The sequence below is a fragment of the Equus przewalskii genome, chromosome 1, assembly GCF_037783145.1.
Source record: "Equus przewalskii isolate Varuska chromosome 1, EquPr2, whole genome shotgun sequence".
NCBI classification, from domain to species: domain Eukaryota; kingdom Metazoa; phylum Chordata; class Mammalia; order Perissodactyla; family Equidae; genus Equus; species Equus przewalskii.
This window is the reverse complement of record NC_091831.1, coordinates 151,415,086-151,428,961: the sequence shown is the minus strand read 5'-3', so window position 1 is coordinate 151,428,961 and position 13,876 is coordinate 151,415,086. Positions and strand designations below refer to the sequence as shown.

General features: G+C 36.1%; 1 protein-coding gene across 22 annotated transcripts in view; it reads right to left on the bottom strand.

Annotated features, from left to right (window-relative positions):
* MEIS2 (Meis homeobox 2) overlaps nt 1-13,876 on the bottom strand; it is a 202,108-nt gene that overhangs the window by 56,993 nt on the left and 131,239 nt on the right. For all 22 annotated transcript variants that reach the window (XM_070625779.1, XM_070625849.1, XM_070625875.1 and 19 more), the window contains exon 9: nt 2,048-2,124. In XM_070625779.1, the coding sequence (XP_070481880.1) occupies nt 2,048-2,124 (77 nt within the window). The remainder of the gene's footprint in view (nt 1-2,047; nt 2,125-13,876) is intronic.

The window sequence follows — 13,876 nt, the reverse complement described above, 5'->3', positions numbered from 1 at the left end:
ATCACATAGACAGAACTCCTTGTACACGCCTTGGGGCTCAATGGAATTCAGAAAATAAGGGTGCTCTTTCCAGGTTCCAACCAGGTGTCTAATTGTGAGAAACACTCATCTTTAGAGACAGGACTTTAGTTTCTTCACTCTCCAAGTGTAACGAATACATCAAAAAGTACAGGTCATGGATGATATGGAACAGCACTTTCAAAAAGAGTAAGATCAAATGTCAATGTCAAATATCAATGTAGAAATATTTCATTTCTCTGAAAAACTCACACCACAAACTCCCTTGACTTGCCCTAAATTTACAAAAATTATAATTCTAAAGCAACATCAACAACATCAAGGGCCATTGTATACAAAGTGGCTTGGGTAATCAGTATGTTATAAAATAACGTGCGGGGCAAATAAGTCTCCTATAGTTAACACAGAGTGTATTCATTTTATTGTTTTAGACCACTGAGAGCTTGTGCTAGGAACATAAATGAGAACACGTATGTCGACATATATTATATGGAGCTCCACTATGAGGTTCCTATCAATGTATAATCACACACACATCCCTGTCTGGAGATTACAGCCTTTATTCCAAGTTTTTGGTCTAAAGGGTATCTTTAAATGTACATAGTTCCAATCTTTAGAAGAAAATTAAAGTGAATTCAAGTCTGTATTGTCTATCCTTTCTTTCTGCCTTTCTTTTCAGGTTAGCAGTTTATTTCTGCATTAATCACCCTGACAGAAGCAAGGCAACTCAATTTTCTGCTTCTGTAGGTAGGCACATCACTTTCTGTACAGCACTAGGCATGAAAAGGGCTGCAGCTAAGCTTTGGTTACTGGTGTAATTGAAATGCTATCCACACTATAGGGTGCATTAAAGTCAGATAACGGCAGTTCCTGTGGCCAATTTAAGTAGCTTGACTTCCCTGGGAAAAAAAAAAATTGCCTGACAGATAAGGCAGACAAACTGGCTAATTCTCCAAGCATGTCTCTCATTGTGATCCTAGAAAAATGAGAAAAAAATGAATCACAGAACCACAAAATCAATTGACCCTCGGGTAGCTCATCAGGCAGCGAGGCTGATAAACCTAAAAGCTTTGTTAATGTCTGCCTGCCTGTGTCCCACAGATAGAGCACTTTGTAAATGAACCTGCTTTGATAAATATATTAAGGAAAGCTGTGAATAAAGGCAGAGACTTCTCATTTGTAAATACAACCTCTGCTACATGGAATTAGAATGATAAAATGGAGTTCCATGTAATTAAGTTTGTATAAGGCCTGAAATCCGTGCAAATACTTTCCCTGAATTTTGAAAGAGAACTGTCAGTTCAATTAATCTGAACATCACCCAAGAATGTACCGAACAAAATTAAGCTGCTGATAAAACCTGGGCCAGTATTTTGATAAGTAATTCCTATATCATTTCTTGGCCACTGTGATCATTTTATTTAATCCTCCACCCCTCCTTTTCCTCAGTTACCCTCTAAGCCACATACAAAAGGTGATGGTCCACGCACCAGCACAGGAGTACTCTGTCAAATCGCAAAGGTAAAAATGGAAAAATACAGTTTTTTTTCTGTGTTTAAAAAAAAAATGAGGCAAATAAATTTCTATTAGGAGATGCTAAAAACCCTGCATGCACGTCACCCCTCAAAGCCAAGACCAAAGAAATCTTCTCAGGACTGATAACTCTGTATGAGGCCTGCGCAAAAAAAACCCCCACAGAGTTACAATTTTCAACAGGAATGGCGTGAACAGAATTTGCAGTTTAATTCGAGAATTTTAAAGCATCAGAGATGAGAAAAGTGAGGTGGAGAGGAAGAGCGAGAGAGGAGAAAAGAAAAGAGAGCGAGAACAAGAGAAGAGGAATAAATCTTACAAAAACCATTCACCTATTACCTTTGCCTCTCCCTAGGTACTACTTTCACACCTCAGGGTAGAAACACAGAAGTTATCCTCCTTAATTTCATTTGTTTCAGAAACAAAAGAAGAAAACAATTATTTAGAAATCTCATTTTAGCCATGGGAGAAAGACATTGATTTTCGGGTCACTCACCAGTTGTTTACTTGGAGAATTGTAAGTCCTGTGTCTTGCGCTAACTGTTTCTTCTGCTCTTCGGAAGGGTACGGATGCTAATGAAAAAACAAACGTTTTAAAAGATGTATCAGAAGTTAAGAAAGAGTCACTTACTTCTAAGAATGAAACGACCGTTTGTGATTTCTTTAGCCTACGGCTTGATTTTCCTAATCGCAGCTTTTTTTATCGTGTATGGAGAAAGGTGGGACAAGAATCCAGAAACCTGCATTAGCAGCCCCACTGTTCCTGCCAGCCTTTGGAAGGCCAGCCGTAAAAAGCAAGGTGTTGCAGCTATTCAGTTTCTTAAATCTGTGAAGGAGGTAAAGCGCTTTTGTGATGGCGTCAGAATTTGGGTTATCTACAATCATTTCAGTTACACTAAGGAAACTAGTTTCGGGCCCATTTACTTTGCCTCCTGGAAAACCTATGTGAAGCCCTTATTCTGTGTTATCTTTGTGAGATGGCTCAGTATACTCATTATTTCCTAGTTAATCTGAGGTTATAGACAGTAAAAGTTTGGAAAGTGAGAGTATATAATCACAACTATCCTTGGAAGCCATGGCAACCGATTCAATTACGACAAAGTTTACTGACAGTGTATTTACATTGACTCCTTTAAGGGACAGTGGAAGATTCTTCCATTTTCACTGGTTACGGCTCTGGGTGAACAGGGTCACAGGCAATGGCCACACATCAAAAGGCGTCGATTATGTGCAATGCGTCGTATAGAAATTTTACATTTTACCTTAAAGCATGGCAATAAGAGAAAGAAGCCATACGTTTCAGTGTTTTTAATCACAACTCACCAATGTCTATAATGAACCATCCTCCCATTATCTAAACATTCTCCTCTCTCATTCTAAAATCAAGGATTGCTATTTTAGAATTGTACATTTACTTTAAGAGACACTGTAATGGCGTGCACATAATTATAAAACGTATCTGTTAAATAGGTCCCTGCTCTCAATTCAGGGTTTTCTTAACCAGAAAAGTAAACTTTTATCTAGCATGTCAGTCGTTCATAAACTAGAAAGCCTTTACTAATAAATATTTCCCATCAACATTATGAAAGGGTGATATTAGGAACAACAGAGTATTCCATTCAGAGCATTCTAACCATTCCAATGTTTGAGAGATGGAATGTTTTTCAGTCATCTAAGATTTTATTCTTCAGGTATTTCATCTTCTATAATAGCATACATTATCCAAAATGTGCACAATTGCTGATTAGCAAACCCAAATGCCATTAGGTTAAACAAAATCCCCTATATAGCAAAAGGGGTTAACTAGATTTGTATTAATATAGAAGCCAGGCTTTTAATATTCTGCAAATGTTAACAAAGAAAGATGATAATGTTGAGTTAATATGGGTTAAGCATAAAATGAAAATAAATTTTTCTGATTGCGAGGTGTTGACACTTTTTTGGCTGGGGCCTCCAGCCTGTTCCTGAAAGCTGTGTAATTACAGAAGGCTTTTCCCCTCCTTCCCCCTCCTGCTTCAAGCCTACCCACATTAGTAATGACCCCTCCACTGCTTCAAAAACCACTAATGGTCTTCAGCACGGGCAAGAAAAATGAACAGGATAAATTGGAATCCACAGTCAGTAATTTGCATCCTATGAGGCTGCTCTGGCCACTCACACTCATTCCTGGCCATCAATCGTGGCCTGTCAGGTGCTGCGCTCTGCCACCATGACAAATACTCCTCCTAACACTCTGATTCGTCCAAACAATGTAATTGTCCTCTATTCTCCTTTTGGTAATGGAGATAATGAATGACTGCGCAAACAAGAAGGACTGCTCATCACAGACGCTGGGGTGGCTTCAAACTGGAAAGGGCCTAGGGTACAAAATTTAATTGACTGAAAACACCGGTTGGGGAGAAGATCACCAAAAGATCCCAAATCCTTCTTGTCATGATCTTTCCCTGACAAATTCAAAGGAGGAGCACCCTTTGACTTTCTGTCCCTCTGAGATTTTGAAAGCCTAGGTTTATAGGCAATTGACCCAATGGAAATAAATGCTGCAAATAACAAAAATGAAAACGGAAATCACGACTCATCACAAGAGTGTATGGTTCTGCCTTGGTAACGTCGTCCAGAGTGCCGTTTCTTTAAGCAGTGTTTTCTTTTTGGTGTGTTTACTCTTGCTCACTGTTGCCCAAGACAGTTCTGACAAAATGTCGGTTGTGGGGGGGGGTGTGTGTGTGTGAAAAAGAGAGAGACAGAGGCAGAGACACACACGCATGCACACACACATACACAGAGAAGGTTTTGGTGAAACAAAGGTTTAGGATGTTAAGGAAGCAGAAGAGTAGAAAGGTGATGTTAGTGGAGAGCCAATTCCTTCAAGTATGACTATAAATTCTGACTGGATAACAAGAATTCGTTCCAGGGTTTTATTAGAAATTTACTCAAATGACCACAAAATTACATAAACAGTGCATTTAATCTTGGGAATCCCTGAGCTGTACTTTCACTATGAAGGCAGTTGCAAATTCCATCCACAATCATTAAAAAAATTGGGACCTTACCAAAATTCACCTTGCACAGATGGCTTTTTTTTTAATTAATAGGGAAGACCATAATAACTTTAACTTATTTAAATAATGTTCTGTGGTTTTTGAACATTCGTGATTCTATGCCCCTTTTATACATGAAGTGGACTGTTTATCAGAAAGCGTTCTGGCAGTCAGCCACTATATTTCTAAAATTAAAAAAGGGATGGAAAACAATCAGCTTTCAGAGGAATTGGAACCATAGCAATGTGTTTTGGATTAATTTATAAATATATGTATATATTTAAGGCCAAACTGTGGAACTAGAGAATTTCTACTACATGGTCTATCATATGCATTCTTCTTCTTTATTAGAACAGACATCATATTGAAATAATAAACCTGGGAAGCCTTCACTTCTTCTTTGATGTATATTACTAAATGTCTGACTGGCTCAAATTTAAAATAAACTTTGGTCTGTTTGCACTTGAAAACTGGAAGTAGACCACAAGCAATAATTTGTTGTCAGTTTTCATATTCTTGGACTAAAGCTATAGTTTAGTCTGTTCACTGTTGGGGGCCAACGTACTCTGGTCCAGTGGCCCAGGGGTGGCTCAACTAACGCATCATAACATAATATTGAGGATGACGATTCCCTTCATTAACAAAGAACCAGCATAGGTCGAAGTTTTTCACATCTCAAAATAATTCCAAAGCCACTGTTGAATAGAAGAAGTGAATCACAAAGATCCTCTTTGACTATCAACTGACAACTGTTCAGAAAGTTACTAAGACACGTATGGCTCATGACTCAATGTAGATAGAAAATATTTTTTAATTGCCTTTTTTCTAAAGACTCGTTTGAAAGTAAGATATTATCTTTATTCAAGACACAGATCTTAGTTAGGCCTTCTTTTTTTTGCTTCCTTTGGGGGTTAACCTGGTTTATTAAGTACACGGAACTGGATCTACAATATCCTTAGGATACATCAGTGGAAGAGTTTTTGGGTGAAACCACTTAATAAGAATCTTCTTTTGTGATGAACCCCTCTCCAATGATGTCTACACTGGAATTGACTTACGGTGAATTTTATTCTCTGTTGAAAAGATATACTGATGTTTGAAAATACTTCTAATGATTCTTATAATCATCTCATGAACTAGAAGTACATGATAAATGAAAAAGGTAGTACCTGCAAGGCTAAAAAATTGGAAATAACCTGTCCACCAACTGGATCTTAGTTAAATAAAATGTGAGGTTCTCATGAAAAGGTTTTCCCCATATATTATTGAGTGAAAAAAAGCAAATTGTAGGACAACATGCATTATCGATTTTTTTAAAATAGATAAATAAATAGATATAAATATACACAAATCTATGCTGTAGAGCAAAAAAAATCTGGAAAAACATACACTGAAAAATGGTTCATGTTGTGTAGGGCATGGGGTGGAGGGTTTTACTTTTTGTTTGTATAATCCTACATTGTCTGCGAGAGTAGTGCTTCAAATAATTTTTTAAAATCCAATATTAATTTTAAAAATATAATTAATGTATTGTAATTGTAGTTAATAAACTCCATAGTTTTAAAAAATCATACTAATTTAACTGTTTTATACAATTAGATATTCTGTTATGTTATGGTAACTCTTTCACTGGATATATTTTTTTTTTTTTAAAGATTGGCGCCTGAGCTAACAACTGTTGCCAATCTTCTCTCTCTTTTTTTTTCCTGCTTTATCTCCCCAAACCCCCTGTACATAGTTGTATATCATTAGTTCCAGGTCCTTCTAGTTGTGAGCCTGGATATTTTTAAAAGCAGGACATCTCCAGGACCAGTCCTGCCTCTTAAGTTACCTTCCTATCTTAAGAGCTTGACTCACTTACTGGTCTATAAAGTTTACTAGATGAGCTCGTTGAAGAACAATGTGCAGTTTGTCAAATCACTTCTGTGACGATGTAATACAACCATTAAGAGAAATGATCAAGTAACTTGTTGGGTAGAATCTTAGTTTGAGCAAATACTTGGAAATTGATCGTTTTGATTACCACTTTCTTTTCCTCAATCCTCTCCAAGATGCCAATTCTTTTATAGAGTTAATCCAAGTGACCTTGATTTTGATGATGCCACTCATACATGAAACTCTCTAAGCAATTTCCCAAAGGTGGACAATGAAACTGCATTGGGTAAATGTCACCTATTGCTCCAGAACCATGCTTACTAAACTGGGTTACAAGTAGACGTGCTAAAGACCTAACCCCTGAAGATGTAAGTGCATTTTCCTGGAATATCAAATTTATTCAATGGTCATTAATTTAACACCCTTTTCTTATGTAAACAAATATTCCTATGCTATGATTAGAATGTATACTACGAATGAAATTTGAAGATAAAACAAGAAACTAAAACTCATCACATCCTCATAGTTGGAGGTAATCTCTTTTCCACTAAACTCATATAGCAATTTACTTGGTATTTTATAATTTTTAGCCTTTCATTGTCATGCCTTATTTACATATCTTGTCTTTATTAAGTATAACTTTCTGAGGGTAAAGCCTTGGGTTTTTTAAACTTCGTATTTCTCCCTCATTCTGTCTCAGTGTCTCTAAACATTTGTAGAAAGAATGAAAAAAAATAGACGTAAGTTCTCATTCAAACTTTGTCTGTTGTTCTGTCACTTTGAACAAGACTGCCTGGGACCCAGTCTGTGTGATGGTAAAACGAAGGGGTTAACAAAGCTACACACGTGTTATAGAATATCTATAGAGGGGGCTGGCCCCATGGCCTAGTGCTTAAGTTCGCATGCTCCTCTTCTGTGGCCCAGGGTTTCACCAGTTTGGATCCTGGGCCTGGACATGGCACCGCTCATCAAGCCATGCTGAGGCAGCGTCCCACATAACACAACATGAAGGACCTACAACTAGAATATACCACTATGTACTGGGAGGCTTTGGGGAGAAGAAGAAGAAGAAGAAAAAAAAGAAGATTGGCAACAGATGTTAGCTCAGGTGCCAATTTTTAAAATATATATATATATATATATGTATAGAGATCATAATAATAAAGTTTGTGATGGTTAATTCTGAATCTAACTCTCTCTGACACACACACACAAATACACACCCCTCTCAAGTTGTCTGAGCTTCTAATCATTATATTTTGCAATAATAACCCTTTGCTACTCCACTGCCAAGCTAACTTCCAGTTTCTACCTGGAGCAGTTCTACATGAAACATGATGTATCTCTTGCTTTTGTGTCACTGTTTCTAAATCTCTGCATTTTCTGGGTGTCTTATCCTTGCCCCTAGTTCTTGAGATCAGAACCAAAAAATATTAGAGTCAAAAGGGTCTTTTAGACAGAATATGGCCTGGAACCTAATTTGCATAGACGAGGAAACCAAGACTCACAAAGCTTAAGTAACATACGCCAGGTCATAGAAACAGGCAGTGGTAAAAGCCAGGATAACCAACTGCTCTCCTGACGCTAGTGGAGGACTTTCCCATTCTGACATTAAAGTTTCCACTGAAGTACCTTTTCCTCTTTCTTTCAGTTATAATACCCTGATTTTACTTTAGGGATGTACTCGGGGTGGCCAACTGACCCAGGCTTAGCCAATCAACATAGTTAATCATTCTGGCTGCATTGAAGATGGAACCCAAGTTAGGTTAATGGGAGTCAATTGGACTGTCAGTCAAAGGTGTTCTCTTCTCACTGTGGTTACTAAGTCAGCAGAGTGCGTGCCTGGAGTTCTGATGGCCATTGTTGCCACCAAATGAGGACAGGCTGATTGAGAATAAACTCCTGCAGACAAAAGCAGAGCCAATAGACATAAAGAATAGATTCCTGACATCATTTCTGCACTTGGAGCCAGCTTTACCTAAAACCAGACACCCTTTACCTTTAAGTTACTTGAGCCAATAAATTACTAACTACTGACTAATACACATAGCATGATTTAGATTATCTGGAATTTTCTCAGCTTACTCCCTTTCCCCCTCCAGCTAAAAATTGACTGTTTCTTGTTTGAAAAAAAAGAAAAGAAAGGACAGAGGAGGAAGAAGAAGAAGAAAAGGAAGAGAATGAGGAAGAAGAGGAAAGAAAGGAATCATTTTGCTTTAATCTACACCTACAGACTGATCAAACATGGCAAAAATCTTGATTTGAGATTTAAAAAAAAGTTTATCAGAATTGTGATCCCAATAGATTAAAAAATCACCTGACTTGGAAGATAGAGGTTTAAGCATGCAATGTGTATGAAACTGTGAAAATTTTATATCTAAATTAGAAAAGCAAAATGTAAGGTAGAACTTTTACGATGTTTCTTAAAATGACCATACAGATAGTATATTTCACTATGTCCCTTTTGTAAAGTTGAAACTCTTAAGGGAGAGGAATAGAAATTTACTAACCAAAATACTGAGAAACACATAGACTCAAAAACCTTACAAAAACCAAAGGCTGTGATATTGCAAAATGACAAAAAACTGGTGCAATCATTTGGCTAATTTAGGTTATTTGATTTCAGTAAAATTCCCAGCTACTAAAGGAGAGTGTATTTCAAATGTTGTGTGATCACAACGTTCCCCTCTGTTTCCAAGATTCTGGCATGTTCATCATGGCCAGTCCAACCAATGGATCCAGCGGAAAATTCTCCCCAGCCAGAAAAAGTCACTGCCTCCCAAAATTCCACAGTGCTTTCTCTCCCCCTCTCTTGTGTTTTTATTCACTCCATCTTATCTTTTGTGTATATATGCGCACTTGTGTTATATCCCCCTTGGACTGCAAGGCATTTGAGGACAGAGTTCAAGACTTTAACCTTGAACTGCCTACAGCACTTAAGCACAGTGTTTCCTACATAATAGATGCTCAATACATACTTGTTTGTGAACTCATTTCTGAAATTGATGTTATTTTCTATTATAAAAGACTAATGGTGTGACATACATGATGTATAAATACCCAGATAAAAATGGAACGATTCAAACAGTCATTTAACTGTTTTACCGACACAATATTTGGATATTTGAAAACATCTACTGAATTTTTCACTTTTCATCCAGATGTTTGGTGTCATGGAAACCCAGATTTCAGATTCAAATTAGTTAGTTGTTTTTTTTTTTTAATGCCAGATGTATATTTTGGAGGAAGAAAATGTGGCTATTTCAGGAGATGCATTTCCATTTGAGTTTACATGGAAGTAAATAGATTGAATTATAATAATCACATCTTTTAAAATTCAGAAAAGGTTTGAGAGTTTTAATAATAGACAGATCCTAAGAGATTAACATGTTTGGCTGATATTTAGAGCCATGGTAGGAAGGCCTCATTAAAAAGAGCAAAGAGAAAAGCACTCTCTTCTGTAGATAAGCTGAAGGAATACTGAATGAGCCCACTGGATTATCATACAGAGATTTTAAGAACCGTTATTAAATTTATTATTATCAAGATATAGATAAAATAGAAAAATGGAGGAGGAATTTTTTATGAAACCAAAGTTAATGACTGAAAGGAAAAAAGGAAGTGTCTTAGAACTAAGGAGAAACACTTTTTGCATCTGCAAGGAGAAGCATTATATTTACATTTTCTAATGGTACAGAGGGAGTTCATATGGGCAGGAGTGACGAAATTAAGTGATGGTCGGATGCGATCGACACATTCTACTTTACGACTTGCAAAAAGGCATCAAAAATATGTTAGAAAAACACATTAGAAAACATTTGCAGATAAGATTCAGAATTTTAAGCACAATGAGTATAATTATTTTCCTATTGACTGAGACTTTAAAGCTGAGCGCAGTCTTATTTTGAAAATAACAGAAATATATTCCTAAGGCTAGAGAAAGATAATTTTTATTTAACATTTGTTAGGACGCTCCCATGAGCTGCTTGGCCATGCGTGTTATGCTGCCTACGTCGCTAATGGGTAATCTTACCAAATGAGCCAAAGGCCACAAAATAAGGGCTTGACTCATTTAACAATCATTTCACATTTCCACACTATGACTAAATTAATATTTTATGGGGCTACTCAGTTCTATAGCCAGACCACTTTTCCAAAAAATTGAATTTTGTGCTTATTTATTTTATGGATCATTTGTCGAAATAGATTTCAAAACAGGTTTAGGCTGTTTAGATTTTTCAGTAAACTGCAAAAGAAAACTCACAGACTCAGAGTTTTAAAACTAGAAAGGACATTAGCGGTCATCTAATTCAAACTTTCTCATTTATGTCTAAGGAGACCAAGGCAAAGTGGCTTGCCCAAACTTAGTTAGCCTCCTCCTTTTTGAAGATGTCTCTGATTTCCCTAGCAAGAAGAAATTTCACATTCATATAATCACAAACACTTCGAACATCCTATTTCTACCTAGGAACTATGGATACCAGTAGCCAGATTTTATCCTGTAAAGTGCTTAACACTCATATCCTTGATGTTCTAATGTCACTCTATGTTTCCCCATTTGCCACACTGTGCTGGGAATACTTACTTGTCTATTTGTCCTCGTAGACTTGAGACCAGAGACGGGCTGTCTACATTTTACTTCCAGAATCTAGTTCACTGCCTAGCATGAAAGAAGCATCACTAATTGCATGTTGATTTAATCAAGTTTGAGAATGCAAACAAGTGAATTCTTTGCATCCTAAAAATACTATTTTGAAATGAGAGAAAAGGAAGTTGGTGGAGGTGAAAGCTAGATAGCAAATGAGAAGGAAGATTTAAGGAAGGAGACACTCAAAGAGGCAGATAGTACCAACCTCTTATGCACATCAAACATGAAACAGTGAAAATCATCTCTTATTTAAAACAAGAGTAAAACTTTATATATGTGAACTGAGTAGAAATTTGATGGTGACACTAAGAAGCTGTGGAAAAGAAATAATGGCATGGGACTTTTCATTAACGTTTAATTTCTTGTTAAAAAAGCTAAGGGTTGCTTTAAAACAAGGATCTGAAGTACATGGTAGAGTTATATAATGTCTAGACAACTGAGATACTTATATCTAATCTTATGACAACAGTTCTACTTAACAGGTCCAGACACAGTGCCGTATGAGACTAAGTTAGAAGGAAATGAGGTCTAGTGATTACTCCATTATAGCATTTCTTAAATAACGTGAAAGAAAGCGTGGATTGAAAAATGTGGGGTAAATATTAAGGAATTATTAAGCAAGTTTATAAGCTACATTAAACAATTCCAGTATGTTTAGCTCCACTTTATTTGCATAGACCATACTATAAATAATTTTGTCTGATTTATCTTAAGAATGCACTGAAAGTTCAATTTGGCAAGAGAAAACTAACATGGATTTAAAGAGGAAGGAGTTGTTTAAAGAAACTTAGGGTTATCTTTTTTTCAAAAAGGTTATTATCTCTAGCGTAAGCAATGGAAACGTTGTGGATATTATCTTCTTTGGTCATCTCACAGTACAGGATAAGAGAATGGGGTTAATGATAAGTTAAAAAGTCATAAAAATAAGAAGGAAGTAGCTGTAAACTAATGACTTCTTGTGATGGACAGTAGTGGTTAAAAAGAGAACCTTAATAGTGGCCGACCATTTCTTACACTGTATTAGAGAGAAGGTTTCAATCAGGGTGGCTGTGATGAAACGGAACTCCTCAATAAGAGCTAATTCTTTCATTTTCAAGGTGACCAAGATAAAAACTCTAAGGTGCAAAACACTAGCATCAGGAACTTGGTTCAGAGGTTCTGAACTGGCTTCTCTTTTGAACATACAGAGCTTCCTTTTGCATATAAACGAGCATTGGATACAACTATATACTTAGATGTATACTCTGAAAGAAGGGGGTGGACTAAAAAAACTTGACTTATTTCCTGGTTTATTATAGTCTCATATTCTTGAGAAGTTTTGGAATTTATTTGATTTTTAAAATACGGGAGAAATATCATTACCAATCTGTCATCAAAATACATAAAAAGTAAGACAAGGACATTACCTAAGTGTTTACCTTACTTATGCACTGCACTAGTAAACCAGGCAACCAATTGATACCATAATAAGAAAACTCTTAACTGGGCCATCAAAAAAGGTCAGTTAGCAGTATTTATTTTGGAATTCCCCATAGTTTTATCTTATCAATTTGCTTTTCCTTCCCTTTTTTGGAGCAGCCTGTTTAGTGAAAGTTAACTAAATCAAGATGGAGCCAGAACAAGGTACTGCCACAACATTTATCTTTGTGCATATACTGGCTCCGGCACTATTTTACCTAAGCTTTAGAACACATAAATACTTTAAATATAGAGTGTTTCTAAGCAGATTAAAAAATCGCTTTGTGAGTTTCCAATTTGTATTTAGAGCAAATCAACTCATCAGTAAGTAGGACACCTTCTTTTCAACATACCTATGAATATATTTCTTGTGGTAGTTAAGTATCTAAGATCATAAATTATCTAATCCATGTCATAACCAAACAAAATGAAAAAAATATATTTGTATATAAAAATGTATGGCTTCATGACTCCAGCTATCAATTGACTAAACAGTCACTTATTCAAGGTAAAAGTGATTAAACATTGAAATATCAAATCATTTGATAGTATTTAACCTTTTACCACCGTAATTAAATGCTATGCTGAGTAAATCCAAATAAACTAGAAATTTATGGACTAAAAGAAAATATAGACACAAACATTAAAAGTTTTCATGGCAAAACAATAAGTATATATGCTAATATATGTTTATAACTTATTTAAATATTGGTACATGGCTGTATTCTTCCTAATTTGAACAGCAAATCGGAAAATATTGAGAAAGGCTCCTCTTAGCTTGGGTGGGCAAGTTGACTTTGGCAGAAAGTCTTCTCTAATTACCTTTCTACCATGTTGGCATCTGCTTATCAACTTGAGTGAAAAAAGAGGAATAAGGAGGAACACATTAAAAATACAAATATGTGAAATTACTGCACTGGCCATATTTTTTCAAACTGTTAGCTGGTAAGATTTTGTAGAATCAACAGCTACCTCTTATTCCTCCTGATTTGTATATTAGAAATTGCTGCTATATCTTTACATTCTTAGAAACAAACGATTCGATTTTTGCGTGAAAATATTTCTTACAAGGATTTAAGAAGCCCTGAAAATGATTGTCTCCACAAAAATTAGACTTTAAAGCATAAACTTTTAATGTAGCTGAATTCAATTCTTATGAACCAGTACGGCCACACATGTTCTGACTAGCTGAGCATCCACGCTAATTGTTGGTGCCTGTTAGATAGTTTGGATGTTACCCATGGCTCTTCTGCATTATAGGCAGAGCTCTCCAACATTTCTGATACCTGCCTGGTATGCTGTCTCT